This window comes from Nanorana parkeri, unplaced genomic scaffold, assembly GCF_000935625.1.
Source record: "Nanorana parkeri isolate BGI_ZX_2015 unplaced genomic scaffold, ASM93562v1 scaffold939, whole genome shotgun sequence".
In the NCBI taxonomy this organism is placed as follows: Eukaryota; Metazoa; Chordata; class Amphibia; order Anura; family Dicroglossidae; genus Nanorana; species Nanorana parkeri.
Window position 1 is genome coordinate 149,985 of NW_017307207.1, and position 15,691 is coordinate 165,675.

General features: G+C 42.4%; 1 protein-coding gene across 1 annotated transcript in view; it reads left to right on the plus strand.

The window, feature by feature from the left end:
* Positions 1 to 5,871: 5,871 nt before the first annotated feature.
* TMEM150B (transmembrane protein 150B) overlaps positions 5,872 to 15,691 on the plus strand; it is a 10,448-nt gene continuing 628 nt past the window's right edge. The window contains exons 1-5 of the mRNA XM_018566338.1: positions 5,872 to 5,939; positions 7,472 to 7,531; positions 8,619 to 8,686; positions 12,950 to 13,077; positions 13,565 to 13,742. Coding sequence (XP_018421840.1) covers positions 5,875 to 5,939; positions 7,472 to 7,531; positions 8,619 to 8,686; positions 12,950 to 13,077; positions 13,565 to 13,742 — 499 coding nt within the window. The 5' untranslated portion in view covers positions 5,872 to 5,874. The remainder of the gene's footprint in view (positions 5,940 to 7,471; positions 7,532 to 8,618; positions 8,687 to 12,949; positions 13,078 to 13,564; positions 13,743 to 15,691) is intronic.

Consider the following 15,691-nt stretch of genomic DNA (forward strand, 5'->3'; position numbering starts at 1 on the left):
CTAGTAAAATAATGCTACTGCCTTCACTCCCCACACGCTACGTGTATGGAAGGGGCTTTTGGCAAATGTAGTTCTGAGGGTGTGCTCATGTCAATAGAAAATGTGCTCCCAGCACCTGCCCCAGAAATCATTTTTATAGGAACAAGGTAAAATGCTGGGACATTCTTTAATGCAGTAGAGGGAGACTTAAGGGTAAATGTGGGTAATTCCTGGACACAGTGGTGTCACAAGGGGGGGCAGTGTGGTGCGGACAGCACTTGGGTGACACCATTGGAGGGGTGACACCAAAATGACTGACAGTCATTTCGGTGTCACCCCCTCCGAAAAATCGGGCACTTGGTCATGGACCAAGAGCCCAACAGTTTCGGGAGAGAGGAGGGGACCCAGCGGGATAAGGTATGCCTGTCCCCTCCTCTCCCTGCTGGCGTCCATAACCAAGATGGCCACCGGCAGGTATCAATAAGATGACCGCGCATGTGCGATGACGTCATCGCGCACGTGCGTGGTGATGTTACGCGTGTGCGTGATGACGTCACGGCAGGGTATCACCCGGTATACGCTCCGGGTGACACCCAGCCTCGGGACCCTCCTGCCTGGACATACACTTTAACATACTAGTTGAATGGCTGTCATATTTTTTCTCTGGCTTCAGTGGTTTCTAAGTTGCAGACCGGAAAAAAATATAGAAATTAGGAGCACCCTGATAGGAGGAGAAAGCAGAGTGACAGAAAGATGAGCTCATTTTTCTGCTGCTTCTCCTTTCACTGTCCAGTAACGGTCTGGCGTGAATCCAGTATGGCCTGGGTTGAATGATGCTGGCCAACAGACAGGATGTCTAACAGAAGAAACAGAGTACTGTTGTAGACATTTCTGGATTGAACTTAAAAATTGCAGCAAAAGCTGGTTTTGTATTTTTACTTTTAATGGGCTATTTATTTTTAACTTGGCATTTCTGGCTTGAATTCTGCTTTATGAATGCCACAATGGAACACAAACACTTTAGGTTTCAGCCTAAATAAGAACCGCTTTTTACCTTTAGATTCCTCTGTTGTCTGTGTTTGTTCTAGATTCTAAAAGTGTGTCATATTTAATGGGGTTCCTAATGCAGGTTATTGCTGATCTCTTAATGTTAGTACCCTATAGTCGGCTGTAATCCCCACCAAGCATTATAGTGACTCAAGGTCTGAATGTTATCATTAGACTTTGTGGGGCTATTTAGAAGATTATCTCTGGCGGGTGAACTTAAATGTGAACCAACAATATATTATGAGATATTAAATTGATGAGTGTGAACTGATAAAATAACTGGCAGAGGGTTCATAGCAATATGGTCAAAAGATCAGAAACGTTCCCCTTAGGTAGCTCAAAGGTCATTAGAGTTTTGTAATTCAGGTATTGATCCAAAGCACTGACCTGTCAGCAAATTATCAGATTTTTTTTAACATAGAATGCCATTTTCACCATGTAGTTAATGATTGCGTGTGCGTGCATGTGTGTCTGACTTATTTAACACAACAATTAGTAGATGGTGTGCTAGCCGTAGTAACAAATCTGGATCACTAATTTCCTAGGTCAGCTTAGAAATATGTTAGCATCTGATTGCTAATGCGAAAAACATTTGCAAAGCTCAGGCTTCAGCACATTTTCTCCCAAGCAGAGCACCATATTGAGGTACAGATTTTCAGTTAGGAGAGATGGGGGGAGGATGGCGGTACTTCAAACTGCATGAAATCACCTCATACAGTGTCCAGCCGTCCTAGCTCTAGGTAGATGCAGGAATATGGGCAGCTCTACCTAGAGCGAGAACGGCTGTACGCTGTATGAGGTGATTTCATGCATTTTGATGTTTAGCTGTCCTTCCCCATCTCTCATAACTGAAACTCTGTACCTCAGTACGGAGCTCTGCCTGGGAGAGAATGTGAAGAAACCTGAGCTCTGCAACTGTGATCGAGTGATCACAATTGCAATGGTTTCCAGGCGTATCTGCAAATATTAAAGAAATGCATATTTATTTCTATGTTATTAATTATGCATTTCTTTTATTTTTGCAAAAAGTGAACTTATCCTTTAGGTACACCTAGAAAAATGTCAGAAAAATGTAGGCTTCCATTGCTGGGCTCCTCAAAATCAATGTCACTTAGCTGTGTCTGTATTTTTCTAAATTACAGACTTGGAACACGATTGCAGCAGAGGAACGTCATAGAAAAGTTGGAATTCCTTATCTATATACTTAAACTAACACATCAGTATGACAGGGAACCAGTATTATTGGAAAAAGAAGTTAGCTATGGCAGTCTCCATTTTCTCTTATGACAGGCAAACTTTAAGTCCATTTTGTTATCTGTGCACCTAAAGTCCCAAAACAATTAGTAAAATGAATGTAAAAGAAAGCACCAGGCCCAGATAGTTTATACCCATGTATCATCAAAGAGATGAGATCTTGTATTTCTAAGCCAGTGTTTCTCTGAATTGGTTTAAAGCAAATGTTGTTCTATATTTAAAGAGGGATCATTTTATTCACCCAGTGAGTAGAGAACTGTAAGTTTAATTTCAATAGTAGGGAAAATATGTGAGGGATAGGTAAAAGTTCTCATATAGGAGTTTTTGCTTAGAAGTAAATGATCAAGCAATAGCCAGTATGGAATCTTGTAAGAACGTTGTTAAACCAATCTATTTTCTTTAGATGATGAATGAAGCAAAAGCTTAGAGAAAAGTGTAGTCTAATTGAAGTAAATATTTTTTATAGGCTTGGAAGCATTTAATCTGTACAAAGACAGAAAGTTGGCATGTAGGCCAGGGATGTTCAGTCAGGGGAGGCAGGTGAGGCAGAGTCTCACCTAGTATTATGGAAGAAAATGCTGACAGCTTCAAGCCTGAAGCTGACATCTTTTTGTTCATTCAGACCGGCTTCTAACAGGTTACATAGCAGGGAAAGCCTCCCCGTTGTGCAACCTTTCATAGACGGAGCACTGCCTGTTAATTACAGGCAGTGCTTCATCCGGCTTTTCACAGCTAAGTTAGGTTACACAGCAGCGGGCTTCCCCACTGCTTTGTGTAACCTAACATAATGAAGCCAGAGCTGCAACAGTCTCTACTTGGTGTTAGAGGCCTAAGCTCTGTTGATGGTTTGGACCAATGAACGCCATTGGCAAAGCGCCATTGGTCCAAGCTGTCCAATCATAAAAAGGAAAAATAGAAAACACTGAGGACATCTATCTTGATGCCTCACTAGTGATGAGCAAGTGAGGGACAGGGAAACTCCTTCCTGTCTCCTCCCTTCCTCCTTTTAACTAGCTTGGGGACGGGTTGGAGGCGTGTAGGGCAGAGAGAATGCATCACCTAGCACGGACCTTACTGCACGTCACTGATGTAGGTCATATTCAGAGAGCTGTGATTAGTTATGAAATGATTAAGGTTCTAAGTGGTATATGTGACGGACCCCCGTACTCAGGATGAGTATGTCCGCCGCTGTCTTCTTCCTTGCTGAGGAGATATTGGAACCCGCTGATCTGTAGCTCCCAGTTTCCCCAGTCACTAGCCAAGGCTTGAGTGTAGGGTAAACAAACTCTGCTTTATTGAGCAACTGCACAAACTTTTATACAGCAAGTGATGAAATCAGAATATAATCCCATCACATCCACCTCCCCTCCTCCCAGACCATCGGTCTGCTCAACACCACAGGTGTCCACCTGCTAACGAGCTCCAGACAGCCATAGCAGGAGCCTGGCCAGAATGTCATTGTTCTGAGCTCCCTCAGAGTACAATGGGAGATAACGAGGGATGGGGCTGATAGTCTTTCCATAACCAGGTCACACAGCATAACGCACTCAAACATAACTCAACACCAATACACATTTAACTTATAAACTGATCACCATGTCGTCACATAGCTCCCCCAAGTTAAAAGATGGCAGACCCGGTGAGACCCTCTACGGGTCCACTTGGGGATGTCCATGATGTCAGTCACCCCTACAGCTCCACTTGGCGAGATAGTCCATCAGCATTGTGTCTCCCAGGCCAGCATTGGACCGTGAAATTGAACGTCTGTGGGGCCAGGCTCCATTGCAACAGCTGTCCATTGGCCCCGGACACCTGGCTCAACCAAACAAGGGGGGTCTCCAAAATCCTAGGTCCGTAGTCGCTGGGAAGGAGGCTGGCCGCCAGCCCCCTCCATGAGCCCAGGTCACAGTGGGTTCTATGACATTTCTTCCCCACCAAAGGTAGTCTAATTAGGTCCCAGTCCCCCAAATGGTCTGGACCTGCATTTGTCGGGCCGCAGAAGTCCACATATTCCATCCGAAGGACGTCCTGCTTCTGCTGCTGGGGAGAGATGTTGTCTGCGCCTTCCTGACAAACATGGTGCCTCTGGAGAGAGATAAAGCCGGAATCCTCTGGACACCAAAGCCACGTGCTGGTAGAGAGGCCCGCTTCCTGTTCTCCCATGGAGGTTGGAACAGGCAACAGTGCGGGACATAAGCCAGTGGTACTCTGCCCTGGTGTCAGCACTTCTGCTGGGGAATCCACATACTCAGTTCTGGCTTGCTGTTGGGGTGGGAGGACGGCTTCCTCCTCTAACTGGATTCCAAACTGCTGCTGGGGAGGGTGGACGATCCCCTTCTCTCCCTGGATTCCAATTGGTTGCTGGGGAGGGAGGAAGACCACCTCCTCTCCCAGACTGCTGATCTGCCGCTGGGGACAGAGGTCGGTTACTTTTTCTCCCTGGAACGCTGATGCCAGCTCTTCAGCTGAGGTCAGTAGTTCCACTGCATCGGCCTGCTGTTGGGGAGAGGGGCCATATGCCCCGGCTCCCTGGAGCTCCAGAGGTGCATTTGTTGCTGGACAGAGGTCAGTAGCACTCTGCCCTGATGCCAGCTCTTCAGCTGGGACTAGTAGTTCCTCTGCATCGGCCTGCTGTTGGGGAGAGGGGCTGCCTGCCCGGGCTCCCTGGAGCTTCAGAGGTGTTGCCGGTGCTGGGCAGTATACCCCAAGGTTTACTTTTGGGATTATTTACTGAACATCTGTAAAATGTGAAATAGTCTTTCATAGGAGCTGGCTCTAGGCGACTAAATAGATTGCTTCAAAAAATTGCTCAATGTGTTTCTAAATGCACAAAATATAAATGATTGCTAATATACCTATATTAATGAGAAATAACATTATAGATTGTTGATGCAGGGAGTTATTTGATTACTTTGGGGATCAGGAAGGAATTCTGTCCTTGCTGTAGCAGATTGGGCCGTGCTTTGTAAGGCTCTATTCACATATAGCGTTTGCGTTTCCCACACGGTTTTCCGTGCGGAAGATCGTGCCGGATGAAGAAACTAATATTTGTAATGCGCACGTATGCCGCTTGTTTGCGGCTATTAAATAGCTGCGAATGTGCGGAATCTGCTGGATTATCAGGCTTGTACTTGTGCGAGTATCCGTACAGCCGGATATGTGAATGGTGTGAATGGAGCCTTAGACTTTTTTGCCTTCTTCTGGATAAGGTTTAAAGTTATACAAAGCTGTTTAAAGTTATGCAAAGGAATTTTATTTATTTATTTATTTATTGTTTTATTGGTTGAACATGACAGAACTGTGTCTTTCATGAGATTAATTTTGCCATGCAGTTGTTCAGCCTATGTATGGGCTTAGTGGGTAGGTATAACTATAATCATGAATACTTCTCAGTACCTGCCTGGAGGAATCAGGAAATGCTGGGTCAAAGTCAACATCATCTTCTAATATTTATTTAACAGGCAATACACAGTTTATGAGTACGCCATGTTACCATATCTATGTTTATAGCTAATATGGTGTATTTAATGTTTCATATTATTTGATTGAGTTTATATCATTAACTGTAACCACTTTATTTCTAGATTGTAAATTATGTGGGCGTGGGCTCTTTTGCCAATTACCCTGACAGTATGGGCAACAGCTGGGATATGGATAGTGTAAGTTGATTATTACATTCTGCACAATACATTATATGTTGTAAAATTTACTGAGCTTAAAGTGAACCTTTTAAAAGTAAAAGTTCTACCTAAAAGCAGATGACTCAGGATACCTGCTAGAACCTTTATTAGCCAGAAAAACATCTTCTGCGCCACTTGAACTAAACTTAATTTAATTTATTTACTTTGTTTCCGAGGCCCAACTATTCACGACTTCATGGCTAAATGTCACCAGTTACCTATCCTATATAGGTGGTCATACTCTATCTATGACTCTGTCATAGTCTATGTGTACAGTGGAATGGCAACTAGCCGTGCTTAGTCCTGAAATGGGGGAAAGCAAGGACCCGCAACAAAGTCAAACTAAATTAATGAGGGCCACAGAAGAAACATTTCTGGCCGCTAAGGTAGGATTTCTAATTAAAAAAGTTTTAAATGGAGTACAAGTTTACTTTAGAAGAAAATATCAAAGTCTTTGCTATGGTGTATAGCACTCAGATCTCTGCCAATAAGCTGCATCAACTAAATTTGTGGTGGGGAAAATATGTGGCTTACCATTGCTGACCTTTTCTTGTCTATCATGTTGATTTATTGGCTTCAATACTTTCAAAGTCACTGATCCAGAAAATGTATGTGCACCAGGAGTACTTTCATCACTCTGACTTCACTTGCTGCATACTTGTTCCGGGTCAGTTACATTGAAGTCACAGTAACTGTCCTTGAAATCAAAGGATCATACCTAAAGCCAGACAAATGGAATTATCAGAGGATCAGCCTGTGTATTTCTTTTACCCCAGGTGTCCTTTACAGGGAAACCTTTTGAAAGCTTTTCAACTGCCTGTGGACTTAACCTCTAAAAACCATTAATACGTTTGGGTATAGAGCCTACATCAGTTTTGTAAGGGAAACAGCTGGCCTGCTTATGATCCTCCAGAAGCATTACAGCGGCTCAAAATCCCCACCTACCCGAAATCCCAGAGGATTTGTGGGGTATCCACAGATAATAAATAGTGCCAATCAATCTTTCAAGTTGCACTTCTAACATGAATTTGGCTGATGTGCAAATATAAGTGAATATAAATAAATCTGTCTAATTTTTATTTCTTGTTTTCCTTTTATAAATGAATAAAAAAATTAATTGTTATGTTTACAATGAAAACATTGAAAATCATGTGGCTTCTTGTTGATTGAGGGCATTAGAAGTAAAATGTTGAAATTCCACAGTCTTGTTACTATGTTGAACCTCTGCTGAGATCTATTCAGACTCTGCTGAATCTATTATCCCTTGATGAGGCTTTACAGAAAAGGAAAGCTGGAACAGGAAGATGCAAGCCCTAAGAGCATAAGGATCATTTTACTAAACTTTCATAATAAATTGGGCATTGTAGGGGTGGAGGGGCAATTTCATAGAAAACTTTCTGCAATAAATGATCTGGATTTGCAAATTAGTACCCCGTGGATTTCTGGGCTGGTTGAGGTAATTGCTCATTGGGTCGTAGGGTATATTATCGTTATATTTTACTTTTTTTCAGGTATGCAATGTCAGTGAATAATGGTTCAGTCAACATCACAGAGGGCTTTCCCTACATCAGGTGGGACTACATTGATGTATATATGATATATTAGGTTTTGTTTAAAGAGTCTTTCATCATCAATCACCTGCACACAAACTGCATACTGGTTCCAGAGCAGTGAAATTCCTGTTCAACATTTCTGTGGGTTAGATGATTGTACTGGGAATGTTATACAGCTTGGAAGTTGAACAGTGCCAGCTTTCATCAGACAAATGCAATATTTGGCTTAATAAGATTTGTTTTAATAATATGCGAAATCTCACCCCAAAACACAACCTGCAACAACCAATAGAGATCTGATTACATTTTTGTGATAAAAATGAATTAGTATATTATTGTTTTTAAACCACTTTTATAACTTTCTTAAGCAATGTTTTGCTCTTTTTAAATATTTGACTTAAAAAAACTAGCTAATATTTAATATTTATAATACACAGCCCCAGTGATTCATGTGCCACAAGTAATCAGCTCCTGAACAATAGGAAAAAATGCCTGTGATACACTAGAATCCAGATCAAACCTAAAATAATTGTCTTCTCTTTCTGGACTTGTTTCCACCATTAATACAAGGATCAGAAGTAGAAGTGTTTCAAATAAGTAAAAAGGGGATATGTTGGTTCTTGCAGTCAGACCAGTGAAAGAAGATTGTTCATTGGTTGCTCTAAGGTACTACATTTTACGGTTTCTTATACAATAGATCTGTGTAGGTTCGTTTGGACATGTCAGTGTTCAATATTTATTATTGCTAGAAGATTTTTTATTTGTTCATAGTTTTAACTGTGCCTGGGGTATAACATTATTTAATAATTAGCAAAATGGAAATTACATACATTAGTATTTTGAATGTCCACCCCATCAGATAATATAAAATCAGTTTCATGTGTTACACACACACACACGGTAAGAATAATGGGTGTTACAATTTTATTGAATAATTAATAAAGCTTTGATTTTAGATTCTCTGATGATGGGGCGGACATGCAAAACACTAATGTATGTCAGATCCATAACTCCAATTATTAAACAGATGTCGATATTTAGATGTACAGCCCGATCTTATTATGAAATGTTTATGAATATTGACAGTCATATTTTTTTGTTACAGCACATGTGGCTCATACCCTCCCCAGAGCTGTATATTTGCACAGGTTCTTAACATAGGGGCTATGATGGGTAAGCAGCCTAACCCTAAGTTTTTCATTTCATTTGTAAGTTGGTTGTAAATGTCTTCATATTTTCTTTCCCCATTTTCTTGATCTTACATTCTCCACGATTCCATGGGACATCTGTACACAGGTATTCTCCTGTATGTACAGTAGTGGCTATGCTAGAACATGCTGCCCTGCCCTGTACAGTGGCAAATCTCAGCCCCATCCAAAGAAACCAGAATATGAGAACAATAGATCTCTAAATCATATAAGAATGTAAAAATATAAACGCTTGAAGTAATTTTGAAATCTAGTTTACATGTAAAAGGAACCCATCAGAATTAAGATATGAAAGCTGTTATTTCTCAGCAGGCTCTTAAACTGTCATCCGGATCCTTTACTTCTTGATAAGTCACTTACCTGGAAGTATCAGGATGAGAATGGCAGCTTTGTAGCACAGGCCTTCAAAAGTAGATCAATAATGGCAATGCATATGTTTCTGTTTTTGCAAGGTTTCTTTTAAGTAAAATGTATGAATAGACATGGAATAATCTCTCCATTTTAATTTATTTCAAATATTTTCATATGTATGTTCAGTAGGGATGCACCAATACCAGTTTTTCGGTATTGAGTCCTCTGGCATGGAGGTAATGACATGCCGTCTGCTTCCTGATTGCCCAGGAAGCCAGCTCCATGTTGTCTGGCCGGCTTGATTGTGATTGGCTGGGAAACCAGCTTCCCATCCAATCATCATCGAGCCGGCTTCCTGGCCAATCAGGAGGCTGGCCGGTGAGTAATGACCCGCCTCCTGGCTTCCTGATTGGCCGGGAAGCCAGGTTCCTGACCAATCATCAAGAAGCCGCCTGTTTGGCCGGGCTTCCCAGCCAATCAGCAAGGAGCAGGCTGTTTGGCTAGCTTGATGCTGATTGGCTTGGAAGCTGGCTTACCAGCCAATCAGCATGGAGCCGACTTCCCGGCCAATCAAAAAGCCGGGAGGAGGGTCAGTACTCGCAGCCTGGCTTCCTGATTGCCCTGGAAAGCGCCTCCATGTTCCCCTACGGCACTGCCGGTCAGAGGAAATCTTCCTCTGACCGTAAGTTCCAGTATTGGGGAAGGTAACTGAGCATTTAGGGCGAGTACGAGTACTTGCCCACATATTCAGTATTGGCACCGATACCGATATTAGTATCTGTATCGGTGCATCCCTAATGTTCAGTATATTATGTCTAGATCTTTATACTTTAACCTAGTAGCTTTGGTTTACATGTTGAAATTCATTTGTGTAATAGGTGACAGATTTTTCTCTTCTTTTATCTTTTGCTGCCCATTTAACTCCTTCGTGATTGAGGGTATGTAATCTCATTTATTTAAAAAAAAAAGGACCTGATCTGTGGAAGCTGAGCAAGCTGAGTGCAAAGATGTAGTAAACAGCATTGCCTTTAGTCATCATGCAGACTATGTGGGGGTAATCATCTTGGTAGAGGCAGGGTTTTGGTTCCTTAAATCTCAGAGCTGCAACCTAAAGACTGGTGATTTGATACCTGATCAAGGAGAGATGGAAGCACAGATCCACAGAATATATGAAGCAAAAGGGAGATGCATGCACCTCACACCCTCAGGTACAGTGTTCTCTTTAGTAAAATGAACAGTGAGCAGCACAGTATAGAAATCGCCACCAAATATCACTCCAAATCTTGAGAGGTTAGCAGTCATGGGCAGCAGCGCATTAGCTGAGCTCCTATTGCATATCTCTTTGTCTATCTATCTATCTATCTATCTATCTATCTATCCTATCTATCTATCTATCTATCTATCAGTTATATATGGTTTTTGCGCTGTGTTGGTGTTTGTGTTGTGATAAAATGATACAGGCATATATTTATTTACAGCACAAGGTATCACAACGCACGGCAATGCGTTACAAAGCTTTGCCATGCGCTGCCACAGTTAAATTAATGTTTTTTTACAAAAGAAATAAATCATGCACTGCAATGTGTTCTAACAACACACTGCAGCGCATGTGCCTGGTGTACACCATAATATGGTGCACATGTATGTTATGTGTGGGGGCAGGGCCGTTTCTCTCTTCACCCCAACATCCCAAATCAATTAATTTTTTTATTTTTTTATCAGCCCCTGTCTGCCTAGTGACTGATGATGCAGATGGGCGGGCCGGCTGGTCTAGGCATGCAGGATAGGCTCTGATCCCTGTGCTTTGATAAAAAAAGTCCTTATCTTCTGATCTCTGCTGCCTGTCTGCAAGGGGATCAGAGTCTGTTATTGAGCCTGTAATCCCCGTGCTCTCCCCCCTCATCCTCCTGGTTTCCCTAATCTCTCCCCCCCTGCTGTTACTTGCAGACAGGCAGCAGATCGGGAGATCAAGACTTTTGTCTGCTCTGCCTAGCAACTGATGATGTGATGGGCGGGCCGAAGTACGTAATTATGACAGCCTGCCCATCAGCGTCATCAGTTGCTAGGCAGAGCAGACAAAGGTCCCCATCTGCCGATCTCTGCTGTCTGTCTTATCTCTGGACAGATAAGGGAAACCAAGAGGGTGAGGGGGGAGAAGGGACGGGACACTGACATCCCGCATCTCCAGGTAGGGAGCGAGCAGTGCAGGCTCAAGGGGCAGCTGCTTAGGGCCCCACAACAATAACTGGGCCCAGGGCAACTGCCCCTTTTGCCCTGCGTTAAAGACGGGCATGTGTGGGGGGGTTTGTGCTTTAAAAAAAAAAATATTTACACATTTTTAATTTATTTTTTCATTATTATTTATTATTATTTTACTGTTTTGTGGGCTTTGGGGAAATATTAGGGGTCCAAACAGACCACTGACATTTCCCTTTTGAAACTTTGCAGCTATAACAACTTCAATTCTTCTGGGAAGGCTGACTACAAGGTTTAGGAGTGTGTCTGTGGGAATGTTTGACCAGTCTTCCAGAAGCGCATTTGTGAGGTCAGGTACTGATGTTGGACAAGAAGGCCTGGCTCGCAGTCTCGAGCTCTAATTCATCCCAAAAGTGTTCTATCGGGTTGAGATCAGGACTCTCTGCAGGCCAGTCAAGTTCCTCCACCCCAAACTCGCTCATCCGTGTCTTTATGGACCTTGCTTTGTGCACTGGTGCGCAGTCATGTTGGGACAGGAAGGGGCCATCCCCAAATTGTTCCCACAAAGTTGGGAGCATGAAATTGTCCAAAATGTCTTGGTATGCTGATGCCTTAAGAGTTCCTTTATCTGGAACTAAGGGGCCAAGCCCAACCCCTGAAAAACAACCCCACACCATAATCCATCCTCCACCAAACTTTACACTAGGAACAATGCAGTCAGACAAGTACCGTTCTCCTGGCAACCGCCACACCCAGAAACGTCCATCGGATTGCCAGACAGAGAAGCGTGATCGTTACTCCAGAAAACACGTCTCCACTTCTCTAGAGTCTAATGGCGGCGTGCTTTACACCACTGCATCCGACGCTTTGCATTGCACTTGGTGATGTAAAGCCTGGATGCAGCTGCTTGGCCATGGAAACCCATTCCATGAAGCGCTTTACGCACTGTTGTTGTGCCACCTGAAGGCCACATGAAGTTTGGAGGTCTGTAGCTATTGACTCTGTAGACAGTTGGGGACTTCTGCGCACTGTACCCTTCAGCATACGCTGACCATGCTCTGTCATTTTACCTGGCCTACCACTTTGTGGCTGAGTTGCTGTTGTTCCCAGTTGCTTCCTCTTTGTTATAATACTACTAACTGTTGACCGTGGAATATTTAGTAGCAAGGAAATTTCACGGATGGACTTATTGCACAGGTGGCAACCTATCACGGTACCACACTTGAATTTACTGAGCTCCTGAGAGCAACACATTCTTTCAGAAATGTTTGTAGAAGCGGTCTGCATGCCTAGGTGCTTGATTTTATACACCTGTGGCCATGGAGCTGAATCCAATGATTTGGAAGGGTGTCCCAATACTTTTGGCAATATAGTGTATATATATATAGATATATATATATATACGTATACATGTATATATATATACAGCTATTAGGCAACAGAACAGGAGTGTTTAGGCACAGTCATATCTCAGGACGTGCACTGCTGTTTTTCAGGAGGAATTCAGCACAACCCGTACATTTTTCAGGGTACTGCCTAGGTGAAATTAGCTTTTCTAGATGTTCCTCCGCTAATCCCCTTGCAGTAAAAGAGCCCTGTGCAAGTACCATTTCAGAAATAGTTGAAAAAGTGTAACATACAGAGAAGCAATGACTTAAACATGTTCTTCTTGTTATCCTAGCATCCTGGATCACTGTCATACGATTTCAGCAAATCAGGGACTATCGTTGCCACTCTCATCTAAATTCTGCCACTCTTGCAATGGGATTGTTAAGTGCTTTAGGAACGTCTCTTGTTGCCAATTTCCAGGTTGGTCTACAATAAGTCTTTAAAATTGCTATTTCCTTGTTCGAAAACAGAACATAATTACCAAATCTGATTATCAACACATCTATGTGAGTTTTTTTTTTCTTAATTAAAGTTAGTACAAAGGCAATTATTTGTATTGCCCATAGCAGTCAGTCAGATGTCTGATACCCGGTACTTTTTTCTATCTAAATCTATATTGAAAAATGACAATTGAAATGTGATTGGGTGCTATTTACAAGTGAAAACTGAATAGTAGTGCTACATCCTATTGTCTGTCCCACCTGTCTAAGATAGTGCAGGATTCCTTCAACTGTGTGGGCGGTGCATGAAAGTGGTTGTGGTTAGGGGTATATCTGTCCACATCAGAACATGGTTAGGGTACATTAGGAAAGAACAAGACTTGTTCTGGGAATTCATCTGGAAATGTTGGCTGGTATACAACAATGATTAAGCTTTGATATGGATGGTATATGTGTTTTCTCCACAGCAGTCCAATCAAATTGAAACACATCTGGTTGGAGCATTCTTGGCGTTTTTCGTCGGTAACATTTATTTCTGGCTGCAAACAGCATTAACCTACAAGGTAAAGCCAAGGCATGGTGGACGGTGGATTGGCCCAGTTCGATTCATCCTCTGTATTGCTACCACCTCACTTAATATAATGAGTATCCTTTAAAACATTAGGTTGATAAGTGGAAATGCAGATAATCAATCTAATTATTTTTTCTTTTCAGTTCCTAAGCATGTGTGTGACCCTATCACAGACAGTTATACATTACAGACAAAATGTGTCATGTTGATGGCGTTTTACAACTGTATAGCTCATTTTGTATTCTACTTATGTGAAAGAAGCTGTGTAGGAATGTAACATATGTCCATAAAACCATGACGTCGAAGCATTCCCCACGTTCAAGATGCCTTCCACCCACTTAATGCTATCCTTGATCAGCACAGCTGCTCCTTCATCTCCTCTAGTTTACCTGTCATTCAGCAACCACAGAGACCATCCATACACTAAGGCAAAAGAAAACCCTAATGGCACACTGTTGCCCACAAAGCTGACCTAGTTTGTGGTTTAACAAATTGATTCCTCCCATGTATTGTATAGTATAGATTATTGTGCTGGCTAAGAATGATCTTTGTAGCATATTAGGCAGGTCTAGGATTGTGTCTCTGGAAGGACAATGTATAAAATATGTGAGACAAGCTTCTTACTGTTCTTCATAGCCTGTCAGCTGCCAGTTGCTACTCAGCATGGAAAAATTGCGCTTAAAGGAGAACTATGGGGTCAGTGTTTTTCCCCATAGTTCTCCTTAGGGTAACGGGAGGACACAAACTAGCGTCCTCCCGTTACCCTAAGCTCAGTATACCGCGAGCTACAGCTCGCGGTATACTGAGACGCCGCAGCCGGAGCGGATCCCGACTTAGATGACGGGATCCGCCCAGCTGCGTGAGTGACAGCTGACTCTGCCTATCTAGAGGCAGAGCCAGCTGTACCCGCCCCCTCCCCCGTCCATTCCGCCAGTCAGCGCTGGCAGATTGGAGTGGGGGGGGCAATCCTCCCCCTGTCACGGCAGAGAGCCATGACAGGATCGAGAGGCGAGCGAATCCGGTATGTGTTCGCTCACCTCCCGATCTACTGAGCCGACCTGTGACAGTCTCATTGTCACAGGTCGGCTAGAACTATGAGGTGAGTGAAAAGCACTCACCTCATAGTTTTCCTTTAACAGGATGTACATCCTGGTGGGGGGTGATTAGATTTCTGGCAATTCAAAAATTAATTATTGAAGTCTAGAATACAGGAAAGTATATTTCCCAGTACATACAGGCATCCTGGCATCTGGTTACTGTAAAGGTGGGTAAAGAGCTAACTAAGCTAACTGAACTAGTCTACATATGTATATTTGTAAAAGAAATCATATTAGAAAATGAAGCCCTATATTTAAAGGTAAATCACATTTTTTTTAGCTGACCCTACCTGACCTGAAAAATCTATCACACAATTTGTTTTTGCTGGTCTATGAAAGAATACCTTAAATAGCCTCCTCCTCCATATTAGTAGTTTATGGTTATATAGTGATCATCTATTGACCAGGAGTTTAACATTCTCTCTTCTTGGCCCTACTGTTTTTTGACATATGGTACTGTGGTTTGTGCTATTCATTCTTTTGAAATTAATATTTGGCCTACTTGCCCAGTTCTTACCTGCGCTGGTTTTAGAATTTAGATTGAGGCTTGACCCATGTATGTGTATTGGTTAGATTGGTACCTGGCTGCCTACATTTATCTTTCTTTTGAGCTTGGTATGGGCTATAAAGTATGCTTAATATTAACAAACATTGATAGGATTATTTTCACTACACTGATCACATTGACGTGTATACTGTATGTACAAAATGCTGTTACCCTTAAAGTTCAATTATTGCACTTCACCCATTGGGTTCCAAGCAGGGTAAGACTGCACTGGGGGGCATTTATCCCCCAGGCCAGTTCAAATAAGTTATCTATGGCTGGTGTTGTTGTTATAAGTTTCTGCACTATTCAAAAGTGAATACTTAACTAGCTGCTGACACTTAAATGTGAAAATACACATGAAAAAATAAATCTCTACATA